Source organism: Toxorhynchites rutilus, chromosome 3, assembly GCF_029784135.1.
Source record: "Toxorhynchites rutilus septentrionalis strain SRP chromosome 3, ASM2978413v1, whole genome shotgun sequence".
In the NCBI taxonomy this organism is placed as follows: domain Eukaryota; kingdom Metazoa; phylum Arthropoda; class Insecta; order Diptera; family Culicidae; genus Toxorhynchites; species Toxorhynchites rutilus.
Window position 1 is genome coordinate 155,263,491 of NC_073746.1, and position 13,092 is coordinate 155,276,582.

The 13,092-nt window shown below is 38.2% G+C and overlaps 1 protein-coding gene and 1 pseudogene across 1 annotated transcript; both read right to left on the minus strand.

Moving 5' to 3' along the window:
- Window positions 1-1,239: 1,239 nt before the first annotated feature.
- On the minus strand, window positions 1,240-2,531 carry LOC129775615 (FAS-associated factor 2-like; annotated as a pseudogene).
- A 9,162-nt stretch (window positions 2,532-11,693) lies between these two features.
- On the minus strand, window positions 11,694-13,092 carry LOC129773590 (FAS-associated factor 2-A-like). Its single transcript, XM_055777229.1, is given in 3 exon segments — window positions 11,694-12,224; window positions 12,286-12,784; window positions 12,896-13,092. Coding segments are annotated over 3 exon segments (870 nt in total). The 3' UTR covers window positions 11,694-12,050.

A 13,092-nucleotide genomic window follows, 5' to 3' on the forward strand; every position in this document is an offset into this window, starting at 1 on the left:
AGTAGAAAGAGTAAGGAGTGGAAAGAGTAGAGAGTAAGATAGAGAGAATGGAGGAAGTAGAGAGTAGAGAATAGTGAGAGAGAGTAGAGAGTTGAGAATAAAGAGATAAATAAAGAGAGTAAGGAAAGAAAAGAGGAAAGAGGAAAGAGGAAAGAGGAAAGAAGAAAGAGTAAGAGCAGGGAATAAACTGTAAAAAAGCGAATAGGAGGATTAGAAAGAACGAAAAGTAGGAAAAGTTGAGAATATAAAGTAAAGATTAAGGCGGTGAGAAATTAGAGACAGTAGGGTAAAATAAAATATAGAATGCAGAGCAGAGCAAAGCGTAAGAAGTAGAAAGTGGAGAACGAAGAATATAGAGAGAGAGTAAAAATTGATTAGTTCTTGAGTTATGGAGAAATTTATGCCTGATTTGTATTATAAACAAATCAGACTATATAACGCACACCAACAAACCGGCTCATTCGTGAAGCCGAAAACGTTTTTTTATTAGTCGGTTTGGAACTAACCGATTTTAAAAACGAATTCGCTATACGAATGTAAACGAGCGATGTATGCCCAACAGATGCTCCGCATGTATGTGTAGCAAGAGCCCTATATGATTGTCAACACCACCTTGTGACAAATACCTGCAGATATTCTTCAAATGAGCCAATATTTAATAGCCTCACCGTTGGAGATGTTATCCATCTTATTACAGTAACAAGTGTCCGATTTCATGAAGAATATTTTATTTCACCTTTAAATAATTGAGGAATATGAACTGTTTGATAAAACATAACATAATGAATAATTTTTCTCAATATTGTGTTTTCTCAGGCTGCTGATAGCCCGTGTGCATATACTTATTAAATTACACGGATAATGTCCAATCATCAATTTAGAAGAGAACCAAAACATAAAACCAACATAATCACAACATCAGGGCATCAAATGCGTTGTTTTATTCTTTCTTTCTTTGTTTTTAAGAGGCTTTAAACTTTGAAGTTCATTCGCCTCTATATACTTTATTATTGACAACTTTGTAAATTTTGGAACTTTGCTAAGGGTTTTCCATAAAAAAAAAAGCTTCTCTGTAAAAGGGAAAAAAGCATCACTCTCGGCAAACAAAAATTGCTGCCTTTCCTCTGCAAGTATGTCTTCTTCAAACCTTATGTTTATCCAATCCAGTCTTAAAATCCATTCTTTTAAATCTTAATTGTTTTGCTCACACTCAACATATCGTTATTTGCATCTTTTACTCTATGCGTTCAGATCGGCTACGAGCAGCACTTCGCGGTTTTTCAAACCTGCCTCAACTAATTTGGGCAACGGATCTTCTGTTGGAGCACACTGTAATACCCGCTTCGGAAAGTTAGTGGTAATTTCGAACGAGTCCGGTGCCTCCGGATGGCAGAAAATAAAATTATGTACATCTTAAAAGCAAACGAATGATATAGTCATACAGTTTCCTATAGCAAACAAATATCTTACCTGTGGGGTGTGGGACGCAAGGAATCTCCGTTCTAACCGCAAACCACTCGGTAGTTTGAAGACTATGCTGATCGTGCCGGGTGCTCCCGGCTCTGGCTCGGAAGGCACTTGAGAAGCTAATTCCGTTTTGAGCATCTCGATGTTTTGCAACCTCTGCATCTCAGCTAGCTTATCGGCCTCGATTGCCTGTTGAGCCTCCAAAGCTTTTTCGAGTTCCTTCTGTTTCCGACGTTGTTTCTCCTGGACCGCGCGTAGCGACATTTGGTATGCATCATCCTGCTGATGGCGCAGTGTTTGTGTGAGATCTCTTTCCAATCGATCCTGGCGGGCTTGGTTGTGCCAAACTTCATTGTTATTGACAACGGTTTCCATGCGTCGTATCAGTTCTTCGTCGGTTTCCATGCGTCATATCACAGGCCCAGTACAGCATCCGCCTATTGACGTATTCGATGACCTGAGCGTTAGAAAGCGTGTCTCGGCAAAACGTGTTCGCCTCCGTGCTTGACTCGAAATGCAGATATACTAAGAGAAGTTTGAACTCACGCTTGGCGTCGTTCAACGCTTGATTTTTCGTTGTAAGTCTGAGTGAATTTCAGCACATCGCCCAAAGGGTCGGTTTCAACTGTAATGATTGAAGTCATTATTCAGAAATGATCCGTTAAACGCCGCTCATGTGTACTCACTTCTTTCTTTGTCCTTGAAAATGTTCAGAAATGCGGCCACGATCGAGGATAGTGTGCTGTAACAGAAATTGAACACGTAGTTGCCCACAAAACCAATCATTCCACCCACACCGGACGGTACGGGGGCTCCCGGTCCGCGCTGGGCTTCGAAAACATGCTGCAGGAAGCGATCGTTCACGACCTGTGGCGCACGGGTTTCAGAAGCGTACGCAGATGGACGCCCTCCCGTATATTCAAATGCTCCTGGAAAGCTACCTCCAGATCCCACTGATGACGAATCAGAATGTCCCGGCATACATTAATATCCTCCAGACCGGTTATGTGCTGGAATTTTAATACTTTTTCCGTCTGTTCATTCGATAGGCCATCACTGTCCATGATTAGAAGGCTACTTCAGCTGTCAGGTAAGCCTCTGTGTTTCACTGTGTCTCACCAGATTGAGTGCAGCTGGTGAAAGAGAACAATTTGAATTCGTCATGGTTAATACTGTCAGCATAGTAATGTTGGTACATAATTCACTATCCACATCCAAGAATCACGAGCTTATTTCAAATCACATTCACAATGAAGTGACATAACTTTTTCAGTTGACCGGTCAAGAATCGAAGCAATTTTATTAATGCTGACTGCTAGTGTAGGTAAATCATTCTATACCTTCATGTTCAACGTAATCCTACATGAAGCACTTTGATCGGTGTTTTTCGCTGAAGAACCACATAATTTCTGGGAGAAAGGGATTTTCAAGCTGTGTGAAAAATAATGTTTCATGAAACAGAAAAACAACAACACAAGAAATGATGTCAGAATGAAAAAAATGTGCAAAAGTAGGCTGGAAATCATATTTTGAGTTTTTATTTTCAATCAAAGCAAACATTTTGTTTATACGTTGCCTTTTCTCACTGATGATTATAACTACATGAGAGAAGCAGTTATAATCACCGGAAGCATCCAAAATGAAGCTAGGACTAGTTGCATCGAGGATTCCTACAGGACCGAGGATAGCTAAAAGCTCTTATCCCCGTCAGAAGACTGGAGATGGAGCAAAAAAAGGTCTTCAATCGGAGAATAGACATCGGGAATGGTTCTCGAACTACAGCGACTCGAACGAAGAAAGGATTGAGGATGAATCTCCACCACAGTTAATTCCCAACGACGCCCAGGTATGGTTTTGGAACTACAGTGATATGAACGAAGGATGGATAGAGGACGAAACACCGCCAATGCTTGTTCCCAGTGACACAAATCTTGTCGATGACGACGAAGAAGTGTGTGATTGGGAACCAAACAACATGTCCGAAATTGAAGATGCCATTTTTAGGAGGATAAAGACCGAAAGAGAGCTCTGGAAATTGAAGGCAATGAACGATAAGCTTCAACAGGAGAATCGGCGGCTAAAGGCAATGAGAGGAGTGAGCCTCATTAATCGTTGTTGCTTCAGGTTCCTCCTGTTTGTGGTAGGCGAGGTGGCGGAATCAGTATTTCATTAATTCTAAATTAATCATATAAACTAAATTATGAAGTGGTGATCGTGTGTTATTGTGTTGTGTTGAGTTGTTTTATTGTGCGTGTTTGTTATATTTGATTTTCTTGTTGCGAGTTGTTCTATTGTTATTGCGTTCTATGTTATTGTTGCTGTTCGTTTTTATTACCATTTCGTATTGCAGGATCTACTTTGACTTTAATATGAGTTTAGTTGATTTTTGGTTGCCTTGTTTTGCTTTGTTGTTGATTGTCTTGTTTTCATGTTCGTATTTATTGACTCTTTAGTAATTAGAAATAGATTATGGATTTTTGGTTGGGTTTTTCGTTGTTTATTTTCTGTTGCGGATTTTAATATAATATTTATAGGTTAATATTATTCATATTATATATTGTTATTATACATTTGAGATATTGATCATATGTTTTTTATTCCGATTTTTCGATAATGATTTTATTAATATTTTTTTTCTTGCATGAAATGTTCTGAGCTGCTGGTCAAAAAAGTTCAAGGCTTCAAGTCAAGTAACCACAGAGGATATATAATGTAAGTATTTATTTACGACTGAAACGATTTGCAAACAAATTTGAAGTAACATTATTCTTCTTTGTCACTTATAGACTCTAGGCGAATATCCTGGCGAATCCTGAGAAGCGTAGGATCAAGCGTAAAAAAATTGGTATGTGATTTAAGTATTTATTTCATATATATGATTTGCAAATTTATAAAAGGATTATTCCTTATACACAGATGGAAGACCACACCGAGGGATGGACTTGGACTTAAGCAAAGATGAACATTCACCCCCATTAGGAATTTTCCTGTTTGAATTGTTGATTAAAAGAAATTTGGTCGAATTTAAATAAAGTATTTTAAAATGTATTCTATGCTGTTTCAATAGCTGCTGAAGAAACCAAATCTGACTGATTCCAACTAAAGTATTTCAAAATATTCCATGCTGTCTTATTACAAAAAATTGCACCTGTCGCTCATAATTTCGGTTTAATTGTTCTTCATTGTCTTCGGTTGCGTTGTTCTCTCGTCGCTGATTTGTATAAATTAATGAGGAGTGTGTTGAGAGTAATGTGTAGAGAATAAGGTATAGAAAATAGAGTGAGTAGAGAAAGTAGACAGTAAAGAGCAGAGAGTAAACAGTAGAGAGCGTAAAGAGAGTAGAGTGAAGAGAAAAGAGTACAAAAAAAGAGAGAAAAAAGGATAGAGAGTAAAGATTAGAGAGAGTGAGAGCAAAGAATTGAGAGTACAGAGTAAGATCAAAAGAATATAAAGAAAAAAGGGTCGAGAGCAAACAGTAGTTAGTAGAGAGAATAGAAAGTAGAGAGCAAACAGTAGTTAGTAGAGAGAATAGAAAGTAGAGAGCAGAGAGTAAACAGTAGAGCGCGTAAAGAGTGTAGAGTGAAGAGAAAAGAGTACAAAGAGTAGAAAGCAAATAGCAGACAGTAGAGAGAAAAGAGAATAAAGAGTAAAGATTAGAGAGAGTGAGAGCAAAGAATTGAGAGTACAGAGTAAGATCAAAAGAATATAAAGAAAAAAGGGTTGAGAGCAAACAGTAGTTAGTAGAGAGAATAGAAAGTAGAGAGCAAACAGTAGTGAGTAGAGAAAATAGAGACTAAAGAGCAGAGAGTAAACAGTAGAGAGCGTAAAGAGTGTAGAATGAAGAGAAAAGAGTACAAAGAGTAGAAAGCAAATAGCAGACAGTAGAGAGAAAAAAGGATAGAGAGTAAAGATTAGAGAGAGTGAGAGTAAAGAATTGAGAGTACATAGTAAGATGAAAAGAATGTAAAGAAAAGAGGGTCGAGAGCAAACAGTAGTTAGTAGAGAGAATAGAAAGTAGAGAGCAAACGGCAGTGAGTAGAGAAAATAGAGACTAAAGAGCAGAGAGTAAACAGTAGAGCGCGTAAAGAGTGTTGAGTGAAGAGAAAAGAGTACAAAGAGTAGAAAGCAAATAGCAGACAGTAGAGAGAAAAAAGGATAGAGAGTAAAGATTAGAGAGAGTGAGAGTAAAGAATTGAGAGTACAGAGTAAGATGAAAAGAATGTAAAGAAAAGAGGGTCGAGAGCAAACAGTAGTGAGTAGAGAAAATAAAGACTAAAGAGCAGAGAGTAAACAGTAGAGCGCGTAAAGAGTGTAGAGTGAAGAGAAAAGAGTACAAAGAGTAGAAAGCAAATAGCAGACAGTAGAGAGAAAAAAGGATAGAGAGTAAAGATTAGAGAGAGTGAGAGCAAAGAATTGAGAGTACAGAGTAAGATGAAAAGAATGCAAAGAAAAGAGGGTCGAGAGCAAACAGTAGTTAGTAGAGAGAATAGAAAGTAGAGAGCAAACAGTAGTGAGTAGAGAAAATAGAGACTAAAGAGCAGAGAGTAAACAGTAGAGAGCGTAAAGAGTGTAGAGTGAAGAGAAAAGAGTACAAAGAGTAGAAAGCAAATAGCAGACAGTAGAGAGAGAAAAAAGGATAGAGAGTAAAGATTAGAGAGAGTGAGAGCAAAGAATTGAGAGTACAGAGTAAGATCAAAAGAATATAAAGAAAAAAGGGTCGAGAGCAAACAGTAGTTAGTAGAGAGAATAGAAAGTAGAGAGCAAACAGTAGTGAGTAGAGAAAATAGAGACTAAAGAGCAGAGAGTAAACAGTAGAGAGCGTAAAGAGTGTAGAGTGAAGAGAAAAGAGTACAAAGAGTAGAAAGCAAATAGCAGACAGTAGAGAAAAAAAAGGATAGAGAGTAAAGATTAGAGAGAGTGAGAGTAAAGAATTGAGAGTACATAGTAAGATGAAAAGAATGTAAAGAAAAGAGGGTCGAGAGCAAACAGTAGTTAGTAGAGAGAATAGAAAGTAGAGAGAAAACAGTAGTGAGTAGAGAAAATAGAGACTAAAGAGCAGAGAGTAAACAGTAGAGAGCATGAAGAATGTAGAGTGAAGAGAAAAGAGTACAAAGAGTAGAAAGCAAATAGCAGACAGTAGAGAGAAAAGAGAATAAAGAGTAAAGATTAGAGAGAGTGAGAGCAAAGAATTGAGAGTACAGAGTAAGATGAAAAGAATGTAAAGAAAAGAGGGTCGAGAGCAAACAGTAGTTAGTAGAGAGAATAGAAAGTAGAGAGCAAACAGTAGTGAGTAGAGAAAATAGAGACTAAAGAGCAGAGAGTAAACAGTAGAGAGCATGAAGAATGTAGAGTGAAGAGAAAAGAGTACAAAGAGTAGAAAGCAAATAGCAGACAGTAGAGAGAAAAGAGAATAAAGAGTAATAATTAGAGAGAGTGAGAGTAAAGAATTGAGAGTACAGAGAAAGATGAAAAGAATGTAAAGAAAAGAGGGTCGAGAGCAAACAGTAGTTAGTAGAGAGAATAGAAAGTAGTGAGCAAACAGTAGTGAGTAGAGAAAATAGAGACTAAAGAGCAGAGAGTAAACAGTAGAGAGCGTAAAGAGTGTAGAGTGAAGAGAAAAGAGTACAAAGAGTAGAAAGCAAATAGCAGACAGTAGAGAGAAAAGAGAATAAAGAGTAAAGATTAGAGAGAGTGAGAGCAAAGAATTGAGAGTACAGAGTAAGATGAAAAGAATGTAAAGAAAAGAGGGTCGAGAGCAAACAGTAGTTAGTAGAGAGAATAGAAAGTAGAGAGCAAACAGTAGTGAGTAGAGAAAATAGAGTCTAAAGAGCAGAGAGTAAACAATAGAGAGCATAAAGAGTGTAGAGTGAAGAGAAAAGAGTACAAAGAGTAGAAAGCAAATAGCAGACAGTAGAGAGTAAAGATTAGAGAGAGTGAGAGCAAAGAATTGAGAGTACAGAGTAAGATGAAAAGAATGTAAAGAAAAGAGCAAACAGTAGTGAGTAGAGAAAATAGAGACTAAAGAGCAGAGAGTAAACAGTAGAGCGCGTAAAGAGTGTAGAGTGAAGAGAAAAGAGTACAAAGAGTAGAAAGCAAATAGCAGACAGTAGAGAGAAAAAAGGATAGAGAGTAGAGATTAGAGAGAGTGAGAGCAAAGAATTGAGAGTACAGAGTATGATCAAAAGAATATAAAGAAAAAAGGGTCGAGAACAAACAGTAGTTAGTAGAGAGAATAGAAAGTAGAGAGCAAACAGTAGTGAGTAGAGGAAATAGAGACTAAAGAGCAGAGAGTAAACAGTAGAGCGCGTAAAGAGTGTAGAGTGAAGAGAAAAGAGTACAAAGAGTAGAAAGCAAATAGCAGACAGTAGAGAGAGAAAAGGATAGAGAGTAAAGATTAGAGAGAGTGAGAGTAAAGAATTGAGAGTACAGAGTAAGATGAAAAGAATGTAAAGAAAAGAGCAAACAGTAGTGAGTAGAGAAAATAGAGACTAAAGAGCAGAGAGTAAACAGTAGAGCGCGTAAAGAGTGTAGAGTGAAGAGAAAAGAGTACAAAGAGTAGAAAGCAAATAGCAGACAGTAGAGAGAAAAAATGATAGAGAGTAAAGATTAGAGAGAGTGAGAGCAAAGAATTGAGAGTACAGAGTAAGATGAAAAGAATGTAAAGAAAAGAGGGTCGAGAGCAAACAGTAGTTAGTAGAGAGAATAGAAAGTAGAGAGCAAACAGTAGTGAGTAGAAAAAATAGAGACTAAAGAGCAGAGAGTAAACAGTAGAGAGCGTAAAGAGTGTAGAGTGAAGAGAAACGAGTACAAAGAGTAGAAAGCAAATAGCAGACAGCAGAGAGAAAAAAGGATAGAGAGTAAAGATTAGAGAGAGTGAGAGTAAAGAATTGAGAGTACAGAGTAAGATGAAAAGAATGTAAAGAAAAGAGCAAACAGTAGTGAGTAGAGAAAATAGAGACTAAAGAGCAGAGAGTAAGCAGTAGAGAGCATAAAGAGTGTAGAGTGAAGAGAAAAGAGTACAAAGAGTAGAAAGTAAATAGCAGACAGTAGAGAGAAAAGAGAATAAAAAGTAAATATTAGAGAGAGTGAGAGCAAAGAATTGAGAGTACAGAGTAAGATGAAAAGAATGTAAAGAAAAAAGGGTCGAGAGCAAACAGTAGTTAGTAGAGAGAATAGAAAGTAGAGAGCAAACAGTAGTGAGTAGAGAAAATAGAGACTAAAGAGCAGAGAGTAAACAGTAGAGAGCATAAAGAGTGTAGAGTGAAGAGAAAAGAGTACAAAGAGTAGAGAGCAAATAGCAGACAGTAGAGAGAAAAAAGGATAGAGAGTAAAGATTAGAGAGAGTAAGAGCAAAGAATTGATAGTACAGAGTAAGATCAAAAGAATATAAAGAAAAAAGGGTCGAGAGCAAACAGTAGTTAGTAGAGAGAATAGAAAGTAGAGAGCAAACAGTAGTGAGTAGAGAAAATAGAGACTAAAGAGCAGAGAGTAAACAGTAGAGAGCATAAAGAGTGTAGAGTGAAGAGAAAAGAGTACAAAGAGTAGAAAGCAAATAGCAGACAGTAGAGAGAAAAGAGAATAAAGAGTAAAGATTAGAGAGAGTGAGAGCAAAGAATTGAGAGTACAGAGTAAGATCAAAAGAATATAAAGAAAAGAGGGTCGAGAGCAAACAGTAGATAGTAGAGAGAATAGAAAGTAGAGAGCAAATAGTAGTGAGTAGAGAAAATAGAGACTAAAGAGTAAAGAGTAAAACGTAAAAAGTAAAATGAAAAGTGTAGGGTCTAAAGAGAGTACAAAATAGAGAGTGAGAGCCCTCGCGGACCACAGACGTTTTATTGGTCGATAGTTTGGTCGTTTTCTTAATCATTATGGAGATTTGTATATGGGTACATTATACGGATTCAGTATTTTTTTGTAAAATTTGAGCTTCAAACCAAGGCAACCCGGCTGTTTAGTTGGCTTGGTTGGGCTAACAGTCCAACCCGACCAAACTATAGACCGTTACAAATTCTGCAATCTGCGAGAGCTCTAAAGCGTAGAGTATAAACAGTAGAGATTAGATAAACTAGAGGGTGAAAAGAGATAATGAAGAGTACAGAAAGTGTAGAGCAAGAGAGTAAAGTGTATAGAGAAGAGAGAGTGAAGATTTGATAGTAGAGAGTAGAGAAAGTAACGTAGGAAAACGAGTGAAGCATAAACCGGGCTAACTGCGGTTGGATGGTTCTGGCTAAGCACACTGTGGAAATTGAAAAACACAAGTTTTTGGAGTCCAAAATTTCTCTTATATTTCCCTAATTACGCATCACTTGGTAAACCACTTTGTCGTTGGTAGTTAGGAAAAAACTGGGATGATGAACCACGTTGTGCGCTGTTTTTATGTTTGTCGGATGTTGGTGGGGTGATTGTCCTGTAGGCTCCGCTCGGCTCGCTCGGATGCTGTTCGTTTGTAATGTTGTAACTCCATTCATCTCGCTCTCGCGCGTTGCGGGGTGATACGATGGAATTAAATGGAGAGCAATTGCTTCGAGTAGTGAATGGAAAATTTCTGTTACTGACAAAATAGAGGATTTCAATTGATTTGTTCCTACATGTCAAAACACGTAAGCGCTAGCTACACGTGGCGCGAACAAAGAGTACAACATAGAGCTATGGTAAAATATAGTAGAAAAAAGAAATTAAAACGTATACAGTAGAGTGTAGAGAGGGTAGAGAATGAGAAAATAGAGAGTAGAAAGAGTAAGGAGTGGAAAGAGTAGAGAGTAAGATAGAGAGAATGGAGGAAGTAGAGAGTAGAGAATAGTGAGAGAGAGTAGAGAGTTGAGAATAAAGAGATAAAAGTGAAGAGTAGTGAATAGAAAATAGAGAGTGTAGTGTAAGAGTAAGATAAATAAAGAGAGTAAGGAAAGAAAAGAGGAAAGAGGAAAGAAGAAAGAGTAAGAGCAGGAAATAAACTGTAAAAAAGCGAATAGAAGGATTAGAAAGAAGGAAAAGTAGGAAAAGTTGAGAATATAAAGTAAAGATTAAGGCGGTGAGAAAATAGAGACAGTAGGGTAAAATAAAATATAGAATGCAGAGCAGAGCAAAGCGTAAGAAGTAGAAAGTGGAGAACGAAGAATATAGAGAGAGAGTAAAAATTGATTAGTTCTTGAGTTATGGAGAAATTTATGCCTGATTTGTATGGCAGCGCCCTCTTAGAGAGGGGGAGGAGTGTCTATTCACCATTGAAACGTTTCGTGTCCCATAAAACCTTCACATGCCAAATTCGGCTCCATTCGATCGATTAGTTTTCGAGTTATGCAGAAATTCATCCTTCATTTGTATGGCAGGCTCCCCTTAGAGAGCGGGGAGGGGTCTCGAACTATCATAAAAACCTTCCTCGGCTCCAAAATCCCCTACATACCAATTTCCATGTCGATCGGTTCAGGAGTTTCCGACTCCATAAGAATCAGACAGACAGACAGACAGAAATCCATTTTTACAGATATAGAAGAAGAAGATTTAACCATAAATTTATTTCCACGTACTGAATCAAAACAATAAAAAAATCAGGCATCAATGCTGATGATTGATTGGTAACGAATTGATAATTAGTAATGGGCTTTCATGCCGAACAAACAGACTTTTAGAATAAAACAATACGTACACAAAAAATATAATTTACCTCCAAGCACTCATATTGCCATCAGACGTCGACACTTTACATTTGTTATCGCAATTATAAACAAATCAGACTATATAACGCACATCAACAAACCGGCTCATTCGTGAAGCCGAAAACGTTTTTTTATTAGTCGGTTTGGAACTAACCGATTTTAAAAACGAATTCGCTATACGAATGTAAACAAGCGATGTATGCCCAACAGATGCTCCGCATGTATGTGTAGCAAGAGCCCTATATGATTGTCAACACCACCTTGTGACAAATACCTGCAGATATTCTTCAAATGAGCCAATATTTAATAGCCTCACCATTGGAGATGTTATCCATCTTATTACAGTAACAAGTGTCCGATTTCATGAAGAATATTTTATTTCACCTTTAAATAATTGAGGAATATGAACTGTTTGATAAAACATAGCATAATGAATAATTTTTCTCACTATTGTGTTTTCTCAGGCGAAACATGAGGCTTAAAAGACTCCTATCTTCCAGACCTGAGGGCTGCTGATAGCCCGTGTGCATATACTTATTAAATTACACGGATAATGTCCAATCATCAATTTAGAAGAGAACCAAAACACAAAACCAACATAATCACAACATCAGGGCATCAAATGCGTTGTTTTATTCTTTCTTTCTTTGTTTTTAAGAGGCTTTAAACTTTGAAGTTCATTCGCCTCTATATACTTTATTATTGACAACTTTGTAAATTTTGGAACCTTGCTAAGGGTTTTCCATAAAAAAAAAGCTTCTCTGTAAAAGGGAAAAAAGCATCACTCCCGGCAAACAAAAATTGCTGCCTTTCCTCTGCAAGTATGTCTTCTTCAAACCCTATGTTTATCCAATCCAGTCTCAAAATCCATTCTTTTAAATCTTAATTGTTTTGCTCACACTCAACATATCGTTATTTGCATCTTTTACTCTATGCGTTCAGATCGGCTACGAGCAGCACTTCGCGGTTTTTCAAACCCGCCTCAACTAATGTGGGCAACGGATCTTCTGTTGGAGCACACTGTAATACTCGCTTCGGAAAGTTAGTGGTAATTTCGAACGAGTCCGATACCTCCGGATGGCAGAAAATAAAATTATGTACATCCTAAAAGCAAACGAATGATATAGTCATGTTTTCAGTTTCCTATAGCAAACAAATATCTTACCTGTGGGGTGTGGGACGCAAGGAATCTCCGTTCTAACCGCAAACCACTCGGTAGTTTGAAGACTATGCTGATCGTGCCGGGTGCTCCCGGCTCTGGCTCGGAAGGCACTTGAGAAGCTAATTCCGTTTTGAGCATCTCGATGTTTTGCAACCTCTGCATCTCAGCTAGCTTGTCGGCCTCGATTGCCTGTTGAGCCGCCAAAGCTTTTTCGAGTTCCTTCTGTTTCCGACGTTGTTTCTCCTGGACCGCGCGTGGCGACATTTGGTATGCATCATCCTGCTGTTGGCGCAGTGTTTGTGTGAGATCTCTTTCCAATCGATCCTGGCGGGCTTGGTTGTGCCAAACTTCATTGTCATTGACAACGGTTTCCATGCGTCGTATCAGTTCTTCGCCATTTCAATGACCCTCCATGCGACCCATAATGACCATTTTGTTTGCCCTCAAAGCGATAATCACAAGCAGTGGATAGGCGCGGTATCGCCCAAAGGGTCGGTTACAACTGTAATGATTGAAGTCATTATCCAATCATTCCACCCACACCGGACGGTACGGGGGCTCCCGGTCCGCGTTGGGCTGCGAAAACATGCTGCAGGAAGCGATCGTTCACGACCTGTGGCGCACGGGATTCAGAAGCGTACGCAGATGGACGCCCTCCCGTATATTCAAATGCTCCTGGAAAGCTACCTCCAGATCCCACTGATGACGAATCAGAATGTCCCGGCATACATTAATATCCTCCAGACCGGTTATGTGCTGGAATTTTAATACTTTTTCCGTCTGTTCATTCGATAAGCCATCACTGTCCAT